The sequence below is a fragment of the Sinocyclocheilus anshuiensis genome, unplaced genomic scaffold (genome assembly GCF_001515605.1).
Source record: "Sinocyclocheilus anshuiensis isolate Anshui unplaced genomic scaffold, SAMN03320099.WGS_v1.1 scaffold1409, whole genome shotgun sequence".
NCBI lineage: Eukaryota > Metazoa > Chordata > Actinopteri > Cypriniformes > Cyprinidae > Sinocyclocheilus > Sinocyclocheilus anshuiensis.
The window spans coordinates 219,306-238,050 of NW_015549642.1; the positions used below are offsets into that span (position 1 = coordinate 219,306).

Consider the following 18,745-nt stretch of genomic DNA (forward strand, 5'->3'; position numbering starts at 1 on the left):
AAACAAATATTTTGACAGCACTGTGGCCATTATAGAATGTCGGAGTGTCTTAAAAGTGTTTTAAGATTGAAGAATGTCTCGCTGCACTCTGACTCTTGTGGCCTCAGGCAGGATCGGAGGGCAGATCTGCGCATGCTCCTGACACAAACCAGAAGCAGGCAGATGTTCGCTGCATTAGAGGCTGTCAGCCTGTCATTTCACCTGTACGCTTGGCACAATGTCACATCTTTTTACATCTGTTCCTGTGGGACGTGTGTCTATAAAGCCCAGTGCCACATGTAACAGTCAGAAACTCCACAGCCATGCTTTAGATCTCATGGTGCAGGCCAAACCACTTAGGGTTTAATGGATTTTTAGTGACAATTTGAATTATATATTTTTAATTGTGACAAAGACAAATAAGTAAATGAAAACGTCACTGATAGCATAAATGTAAAAAATAGAAAAGAAAAATAAATATTCTTTATTAAAATATTTGACAAATGAGACTCATAATTTTGCATTTGTTTTCTGCTTTCTGCCTTTTTTTTTTTTAATGTGTAGCCTACCAGAGTAGTGTGGATGTGCATTTCTCACGGTAATTCTATGTCACTGTCTCCACCAAGAGGTAGTTTTGCTAACAACAGTATACAGCTGGTCGCATAAGCCAAAACGTTTCCTGGTTTATAGCAACCAACCTATATGAGAAATAAGATCTTAGTTCATGCATTATAACTGCAAAAGGTAAAGTTTTAGTGTCCAAACTGTACTCAATTAAAAGTCAAATCATCCACCCAAAAACATACGATTATATTTATTATTTAAAAAAAAAAAAAACATATTTCTACTTTTACTAAACAAAAGTAAACTTTAATTATTTCTTACCTCATTGATTAAATCCAGAGTTTGGTGGTTTGTTGCACAGGAACAAGTTTCATCACAGCATTATCAAATATGTAAGGCTCTGAAACCAAAATCCGGAAACAGTCAAACATTACATTCAGAAGCAGCCGATTTTGTAGTCGTTTTACAATAGTTGCTTGGAACGTTAACAGTCAAGACTACTCTAGTCAAACTGGATATGGGTAGGCCTATTACCAATTAGTAAAAAGCATAAGGCTTTAGGTCAAATAGCGCGTTGTCGTGACTAATGAGAAATTGAATGCCAGTTACACTTTACACTGAAAGGGATTTCATTAAATGCATAAATTTGTGGAAGCGGAATTTAATGGGCTTGTTTGTTCAGTAAGAAAGACAAAAAAGGAAATATTTAAGACATGAAGACCTGAGAAATATGTAATTTGATCTTGGAAGATCAAAATTAAATTGAGTTAAATTATTTTTTTTTTCTTGAAAATGTAGCCTAATTGTGTGCAAGTTTTGAAATTCACTTGTTGCCTATAAGTTAAATGCTTACGTACACGAATGAAGCACAAATAGGATACTTAAATACTTTAAACTCTTGATTAGATACTATACTGAAATTAAGTCAAAATACACATGGTACACATAAGAAATATTTTAATAAATAATTACAACAGGCTTGACAGGCAGAAGATAACTTCTGTAGCAACAAGACTGCGAGAATCCTCCGATTTTAAAGACTGGAAACAACTCCACCTGCTAGCTACTTTGAATATTTTCCCATGGTCATTATTGATAGCTACCGTTTCCCCACAAAATAATGTTAAGTGGACTGGATAAGCATCCTATTAACAAACATACCCAAACACAAGTAATTAAATGGCTAAAGTGCTCCAGCAGCACTGATAAGACAACAGTTAACGGTTACCAGATGAGACAGCAGTCAGTAAAAGATAGCTTTATTTAGTCTGGGACACATCTGTGTTACATCAACTTATTAGTTATAAAATACAAACCATGATTTCAAAATAAAAGCAACACAGCTTTGAAGTTTACTTTGTTTAACGCACGCTTGTCACCTTCAATACTCTCTGATACAAGGACAACAACTGCTAACAAGAATGCGACAAAATATTTTAAACAATATATTTCATTTTTAAGAGTCAGAGGAAATGCAGACACAACAAACGCATGGTAACCACACATGGGGGAAAAAGCAGAAACGGCAAATTAGGACAGCTGGATTAATGCTCCTCATTAAACTAGTCATTATGTTTAACGTCAAACAGCAGCGTAATATTGCACCGTCTGAGATGTTGACCACTATCTAATACTGCAGTCCAATATACCAGTCCAAATGGATTGCTCGGTTTAGTTTAAAGTGCACCTCAATGGGGTCTAAAAAAACCTCTAAAGTGAGACTTCACTTCACATGTCTGATTGGTCTCAAGAGCCATCTAAACTGGAACGGAAAGCTAATACTGTGAATGGGTATTCATTATTTAGATTTTGCCCCTTACAAGTACACAGATCCTCTGGGTTGCAGGTCCTGGGGCCGGAGGAACATGGGTTACGTGTTACAAACACACACACACACACACACACACACACACACACACACTGTAAAGGGGACAACTATGTTTGTAGCTTTAAGATATAATATCTACAATTCTCTTACATAATTCACAAAACTTTTTTGTTCACACTTTAGCAAACAATTTTTTTTTTAAGGAACACTTTAGGAATTAGTACACATTCAGTTCAGACGTGAACACACACAAAAACAGAACAGGCATGGATCGCTCACCCTTCAGAGAGAATAGGAAGAGAACCAGGGCAAAGACAGAGGAAGAGAAAAGTAAATAAATAAAAAGTAGTAGAGAACAGTACAAAGTAGATTGAAAGAGTTAAAGGGGTCATATGATGCGATTTCAATTTTTCCTTACCCCTTTAAAAAGGAGAGTAAAAGACTTGTGGACACATAAAACAGGACAACAGGACGTTTGCTTATGTGCTAATGTTATGCCTTTTCTCATCCCATTCATTATCGATTTATACACCTTCACTGTAGTGAATATGCTCATTTGGTCTTCTAAAATAAAATGTCTGACATCAACCAACAGTCAGGTTTTTGTTTAAAAACAACTGCCTGAATTGATCAGGCATCAGATTCATCACATTCAGAACAAGTACCACTGAAACGTCTCACACACATTTACATTAGCACCCTTGCACACATACGTTCACACACACAATGTACCAGCACTTTTACTTGTCTACCATAAGAAAAATAATATATAATCACATATCTAATTTCTGTTATTCTGTTAACGTGAAAAGAAAAGGTGCAGTTTCAAAAACTAGTCTATTGTGAGTGTCTTTGACAGCAATAGATAAAATACTGCCAATGTTTTCCTTGTCTATCACAACACTGTCAAATGTTACACAATACAGGTTGTAAAACAGTTTCTACTTTAGAATTGTATCTACTTTAGTTGTCTCAGTGCTTAAAGCTGTTTATAACAGTTAGTTGTTTTTGTAATCAAACATCCGGCAGCAATTCTTGCCATGTTTAGTAGCATTTTTGTCTATGACAAAAATGTTTTTTTTTTTAAATGTGACGATGAGCATGCCAGCGGACTCATCAGAAGCCTTCATCCAATCAAGCCAAGGAATGTATGTTAGAAATAAAGTCACTTTTCACCCAAACTGTAGTTCATCATTTAGTAACATTGTTCCAATCCCGGATGCTGAACTCCATATGCATTACATGGATATGTGGTGTAATCAGTACTTGTCCTCCCATTGAGTAACCGGCTCCGTTAACACCGTTAGGGTGTACTGAACAATATTTTAACAAAACCTTCTTGAGTTCATTCTGCATTGTTAATGAGCTGAAGACGATCCATGTCACTGGTGAAGACGGAAGATGAGGCTATGGTTCCCTTCAACGGAGAAGCACCAGTTATATCCCGTACACTTTAGACTGGATAGGGCTTAGGGGCAGAAACGCTGCTGTCCTGCTGGTGGGCATCACCTGTCAATCAGTTTGAGTGACAGCAGAGAGGGAGATACAGCCCTGAAGATGATGCAGACCAATGTCAGACCCTCTAAAATTATTTCTGAGATGTGCTAACCTGAGTAAACAAACTTCACACTTTGGTGATTTAGTCATGAACTAGGGGAAAGACTAATGAGTCTTCTGTATTCGACATTAGTTGCAGTTTTAGATTTATACTTTTTTTTCTGCTCGAAAGAACATTTCTAGCCTGTGAACTACAAGGAGTTCAACATTAAAGTCCTCTTAAATATTGCAGGAATGCTTTCTACATTGACATGAGTCATTTTATATCACTGAGGAATTCGCTTTAATTCCTTTTACATCCTTCATTCAGTATGTCTTGATAAGAACATTCATTATTCTGCCCTCAAATAACGGTCAATGGTCAATGCTGTGCTAAAATCAAGCACCCACTTCAAAAAAGGACAAATGCCCCTACTAGCATCTGTTCATCTGAGACACCTATACATCTATCTTTCTGTTTGTCCAACATTCAACCATTCATTCACCTATGAATAAATGCGCTCTCAATGCCTACGCATTGGGGCTCAGCTGCTACCATTGCCGTGGCTACTGCCCCGTCTGGAGGACAGGCCGTGAGGGGTGTAGTGACCGTCAGAGGTCAAGATCAGGCCAGACGCCTCACAGGCCAATGCCAGCTGCCTCAACGTATCCAAAGCATCCATCTTAGCGCTTCGCAGGAGGTCGCACTGACCCTAAAAAAGAGAGACATGAATCACATGAACCGGGTTTGTTATTATGTTACACATCAGTTATTTCTGGTGCATGAATTTGACTGGCTGTTCCAGACAGGCTCACAGTCTGTGCATTAGCGGTGGGGATTTTTCAGTGACTCTTTATGCAGGTTACATAATTACATCAGTAGGTGGTGATAAGTGACTGTCTTTATGAGTGAATCACTGAATCACTGAATCATTCATTCAAACCGATTTGTTTAAAAGCACTGATTCATTCAGGAATGAAACAAGTGACAGTCTTTGTGAGTCAGTTACTCAATCATTCACTAAACCAATAAACCACCCTATTTCATAAATCTTATTTTCATATATTTTACCATTTTTTTTACCTTAAATTTTATTTAAAATGTTATAACTCAATCTGAATATAAACAGATCCCTGCCCTACATTTTTTTCTTTTCCAATAATCTGTTACACTTGGATGTATTTCACAATACAGATAAAAAAAGATCTGTCGCTACTTTTATGGAGACTTTAAACCTGAAAGAACTGCACAGTATTTCATATACAAGTCACAGAAGCATAAATTAGCCTGTTGGGAAATGTTCATGAACACGAAAATATTTTTAGACAAAAATATTTTATTAGTGGACCTCAGTGGGGAAAACTAATTAATTAAAAAGTATTTTTTTTCCTTTAAGTTTTTAAAGGATATAGAAGATTTATTGACTAAAGCTCTAAAAATACAGTGACTATTAATACTAGCCAAAGAGACTTTCATAGCTTTTAATGTCTTTTGTTTGTAGTCCCAAGTGTCCCAAGGTAAATGCTGTTGCATAATCATTTAACCCATAAACTGCGTAAACATCAAATGGAACTGAAACATGTATTTCCAATCAACTAAAAGCACCCAAACCCAGAGAAAGGACCTGCTCATTTCAAAAGTCCACCACACACGCTGTATTTATAAGGTCAAATTACTTACATTTGGAAGATAGAATTTCAAAACAACAGAAGCCCTTCTCCCTTTCGTCTAAAACCAGAGTGAAAACATTATCCAAAATTCAAGGCTGTTTGAGGGAGGGAAAGAGAAGGTCACGCTATTTACCTTCTGCACAGTGATGTTCCAAGCAAAACTTTCCACAGCTTTACTCTGTTTACGGCCTTTCAGATTTTCCTTTTCTACCAACCTGGGCAGATCTTCATGAAACACCATTCCTAAGAGGACATATAATAGAAAACAAACACATGCATAACGTGTATCATTTTCTTTTCTTTTTTCTGGCTTGAGATTTTCAAAATGCCATTTATGGTGCAAACATGCTTCTACAGGAACTGAGCTGCCAAATTATGGTTGATATGTACCCATTCATCCTCTGGTTAGATAATATTGTGCTTCCTGTGATGAATCTTGGCATGGCCTCTGTAAGCTGCCCTTTCATTCCTTATCTGCTGTGTTGTCTGTACTCGCTCGCTCTCATTTCATCAATATATCCTCATAAGGACATAAAAACAGTATTTTGAACTAAGTGTCTCGGATTTTTGTAATTGGGGGCAAATAATATCTGTGAGGCTATAACAGAGGGTGAAGATATTCTAGTATGTGTAGAAAGCATTTACTTTCACAATGTAACTGCTGTCTGCATCTTTCTTCTGATGATTTTTCTTTGTTTTTGTCAGATCCATTTCTTAAGGTTTTACAGTAGTAACAATAACTGTATAACTGCAGTATTTTGGCAGAAACCATGGTTACCATGGTAAAACCGTAACTTGTCTAATAACTTGTCTGAGCTAAAGCAGTTAACTAATTAATCATAATTAACTAACTAATCATAATTTTAAGTAGTTCATCTATAGTCAATCTACTCTTTTGAAAAAGTAGTTACTGTGGCTACAGTACAAGCTACTAAAAGTATTAACTAAATACAAGCTAATTTAGGGGGGGTACTATCTTTTCAAATAAATTATGTATATTATCATTGTTATTTCATATCATTTTTATTTACTAATAGTTTAAATCAAGAAATGTCAATTAGGGTGACAGATCACACTTGAACAGATTAAACACTTTTTAAAAAATCACTTTAATTTATAAAACCGGGTCGCAAAAAGGAAGACGGAAAGCTCCATGCAAGGAATGTGAATGATTTTTTTTTAAAGGTGAATCATTTATTTACATAATACCGGAATGAAAAGAGTCACTAAAACGAATCAGACAAAGCTACATTCTTTGAATACTGCGTCAACTAACTAGGTTATAAAGCTGCACGTCCAATACAATATCACATAACATTGGTGTTGTGGTTTGTCATGCTACAAAAACAAATACGCTTTAGAAAAAAGCTTGTAGCTTGTTACTGGAAAAGCTACACAAACAGAGCCATCGCTAGTGGGGTGAAAGTTGTGTGACGTTTCTAGGGACCCCCAGCTAGTGGTGGGGGGGGGGGGACTGCGATTTCACTAAGGGAGCCAATAAACAGGACCAGTGAGCCCCATACATTAGCATTGGCTCTGCTGTCATACTACTAGAAAATGTAATTATTAGCATCACTAGTTTAAGTACCTCATCAACACTGGATACTGTATAGACTTACATCATTTCAAAACAACTCTGTGAAGGTATTTCAGCACTCTTCAGGATAAAAGGCAATGTTTCAAAGTGTTGATGGGGACTGTGTGTGTTGTGGATGACAGGATATACTTTGAATGCAAATTTGAGAAATCTGTGAATTGTTTCTCAAGATTTTCACACATCCTCTGGGGCCTGACTGAAACATCATTCGGGTGGAAAGAAAATACAAAGATGATTCATCCTCCACTCACCTTCCTTTTGCACTTGTGCGATTCTCTCATGCACTCCATCTGCATTTTCTATCAGCTGTTTGTTGGCAGAGATCATCTGAAGAAGGATGCAGACAGGTACTATTTTATGTTCTGCTCATATATTTTAATAAGATTTTTTTTTTAAATAAGAAAAAAAAGAAATTAATACTTTCATTCAGCAAGGGTGCATTGCATTGACCAAAAGTGACAGTAAAGATATTTACAATGTTACAAAAGATTGCTATTTCAAATACATGCCGTTCTTTTTAATTTTCCATTCATCAAATAATCTAAAAAAGACTGCTAAAAATAATCCAGAAAAAAAGCATTGAGTAGCACAACTTTTTTCAACATTGATAATAATAAATGTTTCTTGAGAACCAAATCAGCATATTATAATGATTTCTGAAGGATCATGTGACACTGAAGACTGGATTAATGGCTGCTGAAAATTCAGCTTTGCCACTACAGGAATAAATTACATTAAAAAATATATTTAAAAAGTAAGCAGTTATTTTAAAATGTAATTATACTTTATAATATTACTGTTTTACTGCATTAAAACATAAATGCAGCTTTGATGGGCATAAGAGACTTCTTTCATTTAATCAATCCCAAATTAGTCAATGGTATTGTTCACACACACGCGCACACACAAAGTTTATGAATATGGCTAAAACGTGAACCCAAAGGACTAATTTTCTCCATAAATGACTCTTGTGACCTCACAAGTCTCCTCAAGAATGAGAGACTGCTTCTAATTTTGCATTAAATTCTTCTATGACTTATCCAAGCTAAATGATACATTAATTTTATAGCTCTATACTTTTACTGTATGTAAACTATTGTCTCATTTCTGACAAGAAATCTCAAACATCTGAGAACTCTATTATGAACTATAAAAAAAGAGCTCTTTAAGCAATACAATTCTGAGTAGACCCTTGCTGCCCTCTCTCACAGTGAAGATATTTATCAAATGTAGTCCTGCCAGTCAGTGCAGTTTGACTCTCTGGTACTCAAACACACAACAGGACCCAGAGTCAACCCACAGGGAGAGACCGGGAAAGAGGGAACCTACAAAAGGAGAGGAGAGGAGGAGGATGGTGACTAAAGCCTCAGATGTCTCACTGACTCCAATGTGCCTGTTCTTACTCCCACACACAGAAATGTGGGATGGCTAAAAAGACAAATGCCATTGTAAAGGCAGGTAATGCAGAGGAGAGGATAGCTGACTGATATAGTAAGATATTACATATTACATGTCAATATGATGTTGTTTATATTTGCAGCAGTAAATGTTTTAAGAATTGCTTTGTTCACATAAAGAGAAAGGTCTCTCTAGCTTATCATTTAGGAAAAGGAAATCTGTACATTAATGATGCCTCAGAAATTCAGCATAAGCATAAAGTTGGCCTATTATAGTCTATGAAACTGAACCACCACCAACAGCCCGACAGAAAAACACATGGCAATGATGAGAGTGACATTAAAATGGCCTACATAAATAGGCATCTCTTACCGTGTCATAACCATTTAGCAGTTTACGAGTGGCGTCAGTCAAGTTGCCCAAAGGTTCCAGGCATGGGTAACCTTCCTTCAGAGTGAGTGTGGCACTTGGGGACCCATCTGGACTCTGCAGCCTCGTGGCCAAGCTCTGGATGCACTGCTTCAGTGTGGCCGTCGGGGGGAGCCCACACTGCTCTTTAAAAGCCACTGTGGCACACTAAAGAGAAAACGTTAACACACAGGCACACACTTGGTTAACACAAATACTTCAGTAAGCCCAAGAGACAGAGATAAGTAACATCAGAGGTAAGTAACATCATTTGGTAAGCACAAAAAATGGAATGCTAACAAAGAGAAAAGAAACGTGAAATCTGCACTTTTCCAAAATATTTTATATTTTTGAAAGACGTCTCTTATGCTCACTTTACTTACTCACATTTCAGCTTTTTATCATACATTTCCCTTCATTAAATTGTGGCAGATAGAGAGCTCGTTTCTATTTTCTACCTGACAGAATCACACACCCACAACCATGATTAACAAAGCTATTTGGAGATGTATGTGTGTGTTCAGGGGGCTTCATGTGGGTGATTAGCCTGTATATCTGTTTATTTGTATGAGAAAGAAGTCCATAGGGTGTGATGTGAATAAAGTGGACATTGTTGTGGCTCTGATATATTATACAAGAAAAAGGAATGGAAATGAAAGGACAAAGTGTATGTGTGTATGTAAAGTGGCTCCATAAAGTATTTGGACACTGAAGATGTATGAATGTTTGCATTAGATAAGAAAATATCAAACCAAGCGGCTTTTAAAGAAAGATAAGTGTGCCTTTGGGCCAAATATATCACGCAAACAAGTCTGTTATGTTCTGAATAACAAAGCAAGAAATATATACCTGTGGTGTGTGAGGCAACAGATTCATTATTCTACTAAAATTACTAAAAGAACAGATGGTTTTCAGTAATTGCAAAGGTAAGACTAAAGCAATGGTTCAAATAGTTTTTGGGGCCACTGTCTGGTTGTGTGTTTACCTCTGAGATCAGCAGGTTTTGTAAACACAGTAATTATGGATGTGGAGTAACTCCTCTTCCTCAACACACAACACACTGCGGTTGCATCTGATCCTGGCCCTGTCACCTGACCCCACAGATACTCTACCCTCCATCCTTCCTCCCCTTACAGTCACCCATAAATCATACCTTGACTTTCCAGAGTCTGGGTCAGCAGAACTGTGGTGTTGTTGTTTTTTTTGCTTGTTTAATTTATTTATTATTTATTATTTTGCTTGGTTTAATTTCTTGAGCTTGCTTGAAAATTCAGATCAACACATCGTAATGCTAGAAATGTGTATGTTTACATAATTTAGATAAGGTAACCCCAGAAAAGGCAAGTGAACTGAACTTTGCTTTCGCAATGGATGGTCATACTCCAGAGAGGTGTCTGGTTTTTACATGTTCAGAACTGAGACTTGCAATTTCATGTCAGCTGATTATTAAAAGGCTCAGAATCTGTCAGTGACTCTGTATCAAATGACTGCAACAATTAGTGAGGTCAGAAATCTTCAGGTGAGTGGATTTAGGATGTAAAGCTATTACTTGTGTACACCACCGTGAGCAAGCAACTGTTTAATGAAAAGAAAACAAATATATTCCTCAACTTAATGTCTCACTATAATATCTGTTTTCAGTGTCTGACATGGCCATGTTATTAGTGAGAGACATTTACAAACAACACCAATTATCTGCATGACCCACTGAACAGCACTAAGAGCACTGACAAAAAGCAACTTAATTGTTTTGTTCACTATTTCTAAACCATTACATTTAGACAGCTCTGACTGGGAGAGCCAGCCGTCAATCTGGATGGATCAGTGCTACCCTGTCACTAACGTGGCCTCATCCAATCACAAAAATCCATTTAAAAAGTAGCACATTAGTAAACATTTTAAAGCCGCACACATAGAGCATGAAAGAAAGAATATAAAATAAAATATTTAGAAATACAATAAAATATCTGAATATAAACTGTTTAGAAATAAACCATTTTAAAAATAAAAATAAATACAATTGAAAAAAATTCAATTATTTACTATTTATTTTTTTAGCCTTTAGATTATAGGTCTCTATTTAGAGCACTGAAAACTGTTGAAAACTTATCAGGATGCTTGTCCCCGGCACAACCCCAAGCTTAAAAGGATAGACGTTAGTCAGGGTAGCTCCATATAAAATCTTTGACAGAATTGAAAACAATGCTGTGACGGATAGTAGTACAATGCGTCCAAAGGGCCGTATTGTTATTTAACAACTTACCAATAGTTCAGCTGATGAAACTTCTTTCTAAAAAACTTTCAGTAGACAAAAACTTTATAAAGTGTGTGCCATTGTAAAACTGTAAGCCTATCCCTCACAGCGTCGGTTTTATCTGCGTTAAATTCAATATGGCGCCTAACCGGATTAAGGTCTATAGTTCATTTAAAAAAATCATTTACTCATCCTCATGACTTTTCAAACCCATTAGACTTTGGTTAGTCTTCGAAACACAAATTATGAAATTTTTAACGAAAAGTAAAAGGTTTCAGTCCCAACACTGAAAGTACAGGTAACCAAAATTTAAGATTTAAACCAAAGATTAAAACCAAAAAGCTCATAAAGGTGTCATTTGAGCTTCAGTGTTGACCAAATGTGATGTGCTCTATCTATATATGCCGATCATTGTTGAGATGTACATGAAAGCCAATTTTTTTTTTTAAAGATCAAGATTTTCTTGATCACACAGCATATGGAAAAACCATGCTGGCTGACCAGCACCAAACCGCACTAATCTACATAAACCAACCTGAACCAGAATGCAAATTTCAACTTGTGTAAGCTGGTCTTTTCAGCAGGGTGTTTTAGCTGCCAAGTAGTGAAGAAGTCAAATTGCTAGTATTACTGTTGTCTGAACACGCACCACCTCCCTTACCAGTGCATCCTCTCGCAGGTCTGTAGCTTCTCGCAGAGGTCCGCTGGCTGGGCGAAAAGTGTCATCCAGCACTTTGATTCCCGTGTTACGCAGAGTGACGTACTCTCGTCCACGCCGTACTCCTCTCCTGACGGACAGACCCCGTCTCTGGGCCTTTCCCCCACCTCTGCGGTTAGTGATGGCGATGTGTACAAACAGGCTGGCATGGGGCAAAGTGTCTCCAGCGAGGCCCAGCAGGGGCACATTGCGGTAACCAGGCTGTAGACACTCAAAAGCGATGGTGTACTGGCCAATGAAGTCATCACCTATATAATCATCATCCAGAACTACGAAACGCAGCAGGGCTAGTTCAGGCATGTTCACCTGAAAAGAGAAAACAGTAAATGTATTTTTGGCCTCTTCAGGTGTGCAACATTCTACAGATGCAGCTGTAAGCAGAATTAAATATCTAGGGTGTGTAAACAGACACTTGACACATGAGCAGACATTCTGAAATATGAAGCATGCAAAATGTAGTGCAGACCACTGAGTCAACGTTTCACTGTAACACCGCAGAATATGGTAGATAAAAGATAATTTGCATAAACTGCATTTCCACTAGGGCTTTCACATTGAGCAGCATTAACTACACAGAGCCGTTGTTCACTGACGAGCTGTGCAAAAAATCGCGCGAATAATGCGCGTTAAATATCGCATGCGATTTATCGTGCAGCCCTAATTTCCACAGTCTCATCTATTTAAATATGGAAATATTTTGCATGCACACACAATCACCTGAACATCTGGCTATGTAGGACAAATACACACATTAATAAGCAAGGACACAATTCAACAAAATCATACATCTTGCACAACATGAATAACTGAGGGACTGTTACAGGTTGAAACAACTTACAAAGATGACTGTGTAACTATTGTTAGAGGTTCACATAACTAACAAGCACAGTCACATAGTAAAAGATACATTGAAAATAACAGGAAGTACGTATTTCACTGCTTCCTTTCTGTCAGAAAAACAGGAACAATGGCACCTGAGCTTAATATCATTTAAAATACTCATTTGAACATCTCCAAAAGAAAACATATTGTTATCGAGGTGTATCCATGCATATCACTACATACATATTCATGATATGTAGTGATATGCATGGATATATACACAGCCATGAGCATGCACCAACACACACACACACAAAGCAAGTGAGACACAAAAGAGTTGTCACACTGAATATGCATATTCATACTAAGAAAAGGAAAAACAGAGAGAAAGTCTGGCAGGAAAACACAAACAACAAAGATAAAACGCCTCAGCTGGCAGCAGACACCCACACAGACGCCCGGACACAGCTCATGCAAGAGAAAATTGTTCAAGACAGGTGTGCAGCATCTCAGAGAACCTGCTTCGGAAATTGCATACATTTGTACACATGGACAAATTTAATGAACTCCACAGACAAATTGTACTATGATATTACCATGATTTTGTACATGTATCATGGTAATACCATGTTAAGGCCATGGCAGCATGTTGTTCTAATAATCTAAGAGTACCACATAAATACTGTAAATACAATAAATACTGTAAATACAATAGTACTTAATTACAGTACACACATCTAGGTATATGACAAAGTATGCTAGTTAGGGACGGGCGTATCGATCCGAAGTATCGATATATCGATACTGACGCGAGTATCGAAAGTATCGATACTCAAACAAAAAATATCGATACTAAGGTGCGTTTTATTTACCAGTGGTTTTGTTTATTTAACAAATATCGTATCGAAAACAAAATAAGGGGTATCGCCCATCCCTAATGCTAGTATTGTTGCAAAAAGCAAGTGTATTCATATATTATCACGCAGCTCTAATCTGTTAAATGCGACTATTGGACATTAAGTTTTAAAAAAATAATTTTATCAAACATCATGATTTTCTGTAAAGCTGCTTACAATGCAAATTGTGAAAAGTTCTACACAAATAAGTATGATTTGACTTGACATTGAGACAGTTACTTATCTGTTTAGTGAAAAAGGCCACAGGAAAAGATGCAAAAGCATTCTATCAGATCCCACCAGAAGATGTGCATCTGCTCCTGTGTGTGTGTGTGTGTGTGTGTGTGTGTGTGTGTGTGTGTGTTAGTGGGACTCTGATAGGTGTACCCCTCCCATGACTTATAATTGCATGACGTCCTTGAGCTCCAAGCAACAAGAGTCAAACAAATGCAAACAACAAGAGGCACAATCCCAAAGGACAGAATAAGCGCGTGAGAGATATATTTGTGATTTCACTGGAGCCTTCTCAAAACCTCCTCTTCAAATAACCATATGGCACAGTCTTTGGTTTAAATCACAATAGCAGGGATTTAAATTTAAAAGCGCTAAGATCAAGGCTCACCCACAATTTTTATCACTGTCTACTTGCAATACAATATGTGTATGATGAAGAAACCAATCCAAAAGCCACATATCTACCTTTATACTAAACATGGAAGTACAGTGTCTGGAGATTCATATTGAAAGACTATTGTTGTTTTCTAGCTTTACCAAGGATTTTTAACGTAACCAAAAAGGGACAACAAGCAAACAGAAGCAGGGAGATGTCATGATGGTACTCACTGTTTTTTTAAGAAACTTACAGATAATAGCTCTACTAATGGATTCTGGTTCAATACATGACAATAGTGTGTTTATTGAGTGCTTGAACATCTCTCTGCTTGTTGACAGAAACATTTTCTTGACAAAAATATATTTTTTAACATTCAAAAATAGCTAGCAAGACAATTTCCTCAAACACACACTAACTCTCCTCAGATAAACGTTGTAAAAATTTACGGATTGGTTTCAGCAGTCTTGCTTCACACCCAGAGAGCTGCATGTTTGTGTCCACTTCGTTTCACTGGAAATCACAGGTAAAACAACCCCTCTCCTGCACCAAGAAACTACCTTAATCTGCATCTTATAATTAAAGCGGCCTAAATTTGGCATGCAATTGTAATTAGGCCCTGCTAAAAGAAAGGTCACATCATTTAAAAATAAAATGCTGGAAGAAACTGGCACCCACTTACAGAGCAGTGTAATGACTTATCCAGACTGTAGGTTTGAACTACAATCCAGGGCAAGAGCATTAGTGTTAGCAGGCCATTAAGTTTGGATGTAGATCTTTCCTAATTACAGATCTAAGAAGAGTTGTGTTAAGTTGCACACACTTGCGTCATCCGAGTGCATCCATGAGGACAGACTACATCCATTAACCTCATTCTGGTTGTGGATCACAGGTCAGTACTCTATACATTCATGTTATTTATGTATGTGACATTTCTGTTATAGTTGCCAGCTCAGGTTAATGCAAGAAATGAAAGCAAATGGAGCAACCAATGAGAGCTCACCTTTCATAAACTTGCTGTATTCTATCATGATATGTTTATGTCTAACTATACAGAAAGAAAATCTGCATGCCTCCAAAAATGCATTCAAAACTTTCAAAACAAAACTCAGATTCTGTCTAAAATAAGCACTAACAGCAGAATTCGCTTTCAGCCATTTTGTTGTCCTCTGAAATCTGTGAATGCTTAGCCCAGGCAGTGCCAATAATATTTTTGTTACAGAAACACAAGCCTGTCAGTGGTGTTGTCACCTAACGGTTGCAAAATATAACATGTTAACGTATGTTAGTTTGTCACCTTGCTAAGGGAGGTCAATGAGTATGTGTGTTAGGATGTATGATAGGCCATAGCTGAGCTCAGTTGGGATTGTGTTAATATTGCATGCAGCAGGTAATCAGTGTGAGACATGGCAAAGTAGCTGCTTCATGGATTGCAGCATTCTGATTAAGACACATGAGAATGGACACTGCCCTCAAGACTGATACACACAAGAGAAGCTTAGAATAACCTTGCACGTCACTGACCACACCACAGAACACAGGATCAATAACCCACAGGCAAGGTGTCATGTAAAACATCTAATGTCGCAACGCTTAATCTCAAGTTTTATATCAGCTTTGGGCAGTTATTATTAATTATCTCCAAAATAATGATTTTATATTTGTTGAATAATTATTTACATTGAGTAGACCTAGAAAATGTTTTTCTTTCAGATGTTCTGCCGATCATTTGTTTTCTGTGTGTACATTCATTGTTCATTCATTTTACCATGGTAAAAGGGTAGATAGAGGACAATGGCTACTTCACAACCAATTTGAAAGTTCACTGCAACTGCCACTAGGGGGCAAAATGCAAAAACCATATGCAAATGTCAGAGATAGTGGAAAGGCCAGCTTTAGTTTTAATAAAGTCTTCCAACATCACATATGAAATAAATTAGATTTATATTCATGATATGGCAGTCTCGCTCTCTCACCTGGAACTCAAACGTCTCATCAAACAGTGGAGCATCCTGGTTCTGGGCAGCAGTGCGAGTTCTCTGCTCTGTGCAGTCTGCAGGCACTCCGTGCAGCTCCAGCACCACATATGGGTCGATGACCTCACCTTTGGCACCAGAGCCTTGTGGCTTGGGTAGACTATGGGCACTAATGACCTTCACCCTGAGTGTTTGTGGTGGTACACCAGGCACGCAGCCTTGTGACTGGGCACTAAAGTAGGAAACCTCCTCTCGCATTACTGCTGGACGAAGAACATACCCACACCCACCATTCTGCATAAAACGGCCACGGGTCAGGTCTAGCATGGCACCTGGCGTCTGCTGGTTGAGTGCTACCAGTTGCACACCTCCTTTCCAGTAGCCTTGTGGGTTTGGGTTGCTAGAGTCTAGTCTTACAGAGCTGGGCCGCACACGAGTTAGACTGCGCTTGGTAAAGTTCACCAGCTCCTCTGGGCTCTCACTGGCCAGCCGTCCTGCTTCTCCTTCCCCAAGAGAGCACAGGGTCCAGTACGGGGGGTCAAGGGTCATAGGTGTACCTGGTGTAGAAGGAGTGGAGGGGGGAGAATGCTGCTGGGATGGCTGTGTACTCGTCCGGTGAGCATAAAAGTTGCGACTTCCAGTGCGAGCCACTACGATGAGATCGGACAATTCACGCCGCAAACGGAGGCGCCTTGGCTGTGGGGGTGGGGGAACAACAAGGACTACCCCCAGTTCTTCTTCCCCAGGGATAGTCATCCTTCTTCCAGCCAGAGGACCACCACCACCAATCTCCTCATCCTCCTCAGATACCTCTCCTTCAGAACCTTCCACTTCTGGGGGCAGCTTCTTTCCGACAAGAAGCACCTTTCCCTTTAGCTGCTCTGGAGAGGGCAAAATGGTTGCACGACCTCCCAGACTGACAGGAAGAGATTCAGGGGTATAGAGCTTGGGTCCAAAAACCTTTTTTAGGTGTTGTGCAAGAGTACGTTGCTGGGAAGGTGAGCAACGCTGGCATAGATACAGCAGCAGAGGATACTGGGAGGTGAGAAAAGCATACTTGTTGACTACTTCCAGGGCACTACGCAGAGTAATAGAACCATGATGGTGATGGTGGTGGTGATGATGCTTTCCATCTGTACCATGGTCTACACCCAATAGTGGCTCCCCTTCTGGCCCATCGGTAACCCCTAACTCCAGACACCGACAGCCAACCTGCAGGGCTCGAATGAGACCCCCAAGATCAGCCCGGCCATGCACTTGGTCATCCAGCAGGTAGGAGCGGTAGGAGGCACTGATGAAATAATGAGAAAGGGGCATCTTCATGTCCTGGCACACATTCTGGTGCTCAGGGTCTAACAACTGGCATTCAGCTGACTGTAGGTAGCGGGTAAATCCATCCAAGCCCAGTAGACCTCGCTCACGCCCAGCTGCAGAGGGCTCAAAGCGGCAAAAAAGCTCCAAGCAGCCCTCAGTGGTGGCCAATGACAGACCTTGCTCAGTTTCCAGGAAAAGACGCAGGTCCTGGGCATCAAGGCACTCTCGGTCTTTAGAGAGTTGCACTAGCAAGAAATAGACATCAGGTCGCGTACACAACTCGCAGTAGGCTTCCTGGAATTCTTCCAGCGTAACATGAGAAGTTAGCTTCTCTTTGCTCCGCTGAATCTCCTTAAAGCGCAATCGCACCTGATAAAAAGAAAAAAAGAAAGAGTTGTATTAATGTGTTTTAGTATACATATTTGTATTGTCAGCACTTTTATTGATAACACTTTAAGATAGAAACCCAAACTTTGTTATTTTAACCCCTTAAATGTCACCCCCCATTTTTTTTAAATAGGCATGCAGGTGCACTATCCAAACTTAAATTGTTGTAATTTATGAACACTTTGGAATACTGACATAAGTATGGTCTCTTTTTAAAGAAGAAAATCAGCAGATTATCGCAAAAGTTACAAAATTTTGAAAAAAAAATTAAAGTATCAAAAAGTTATGGTAGATTAAATTTACTGTAAAGAAAACGCACTATATTAATTTTTTTATTTTATATATAATAAATATTTTACATAACAGGTTTTACTCTAAAGTTGGTATAAAATTAAAGCCTTATGTCTAAATAAGTTATGTTCCAAATTTGAAGTTGATATGAAAAAATTGAGGCTCCTGTGAGATTTTATTTAGGGTGTTATACCACAAACAGCCACCGGGTGCCATCCAAACTCCACTGAATTTTTTTTAATGCATTTTTCTGTCACAAATGTCTAGATATCTCTGTCAATATTACTTCTATCTCAAAATAACCACCAAATATGGAATCCTGAGACTTGGACCTTTCCAATTATATGTTTTTTGTCAAGATTATAAAAAGTTTTGATTTTAAAAGACCGTAATTCATTTTGTAATATGACACTTGACACTGCCCACTAAGGGGGAGGAGACCGCCAAAAGATTTTAAAGTACCATTTCCATGGTAACACAATGTCCGATTTCAAAA

The 18,745-nt window shown here is 38.3% G+C and overlaps 1 protein-coding gene across 1 annotated transcript in view; it reads right to left on the reverse strand.

The window, feature by feature from the left end:
- Nucleotides 1-2,799: 2,799 nt before the first annotated feature.
- The window catches only part of LOC107659890 (inactive phospholipase C-like protein 1), a 76,350-nt gene continuing 60,404 nt past the window's right edge, over nt 2,800-18,745 (reverse strand). Inside the window, exons 3-8 of the mRNA XM_016448989.1 lie at nt 16,258-17,940; nt 11,897-12,259; nt 8,946-9,149; nt 7,427-7,502; nt 5,712-5,821; nt 2,800-4,620 (exon numbers count right to left, since the gene is read on the reverse strand). Coding sequence (XP_016304475.1) covers nt 4,453-4,620; nt 5,712-5,821; nt 7,427-7,502; nt 8,946-9,149; nt 11,897-12,259; nt 16,258-17,940 — 2,604 coding nt within the window. The 3' untranslated portion in view covers nt 2,800-4,452. The remainder of the gene's footprint in view (nt 4,621-5,711; nt 5,822-7,426; nt 7,503-8,945; nt 9,150-11,896; nt 12,260-16,257; nt 17,941-18,745) is intronic.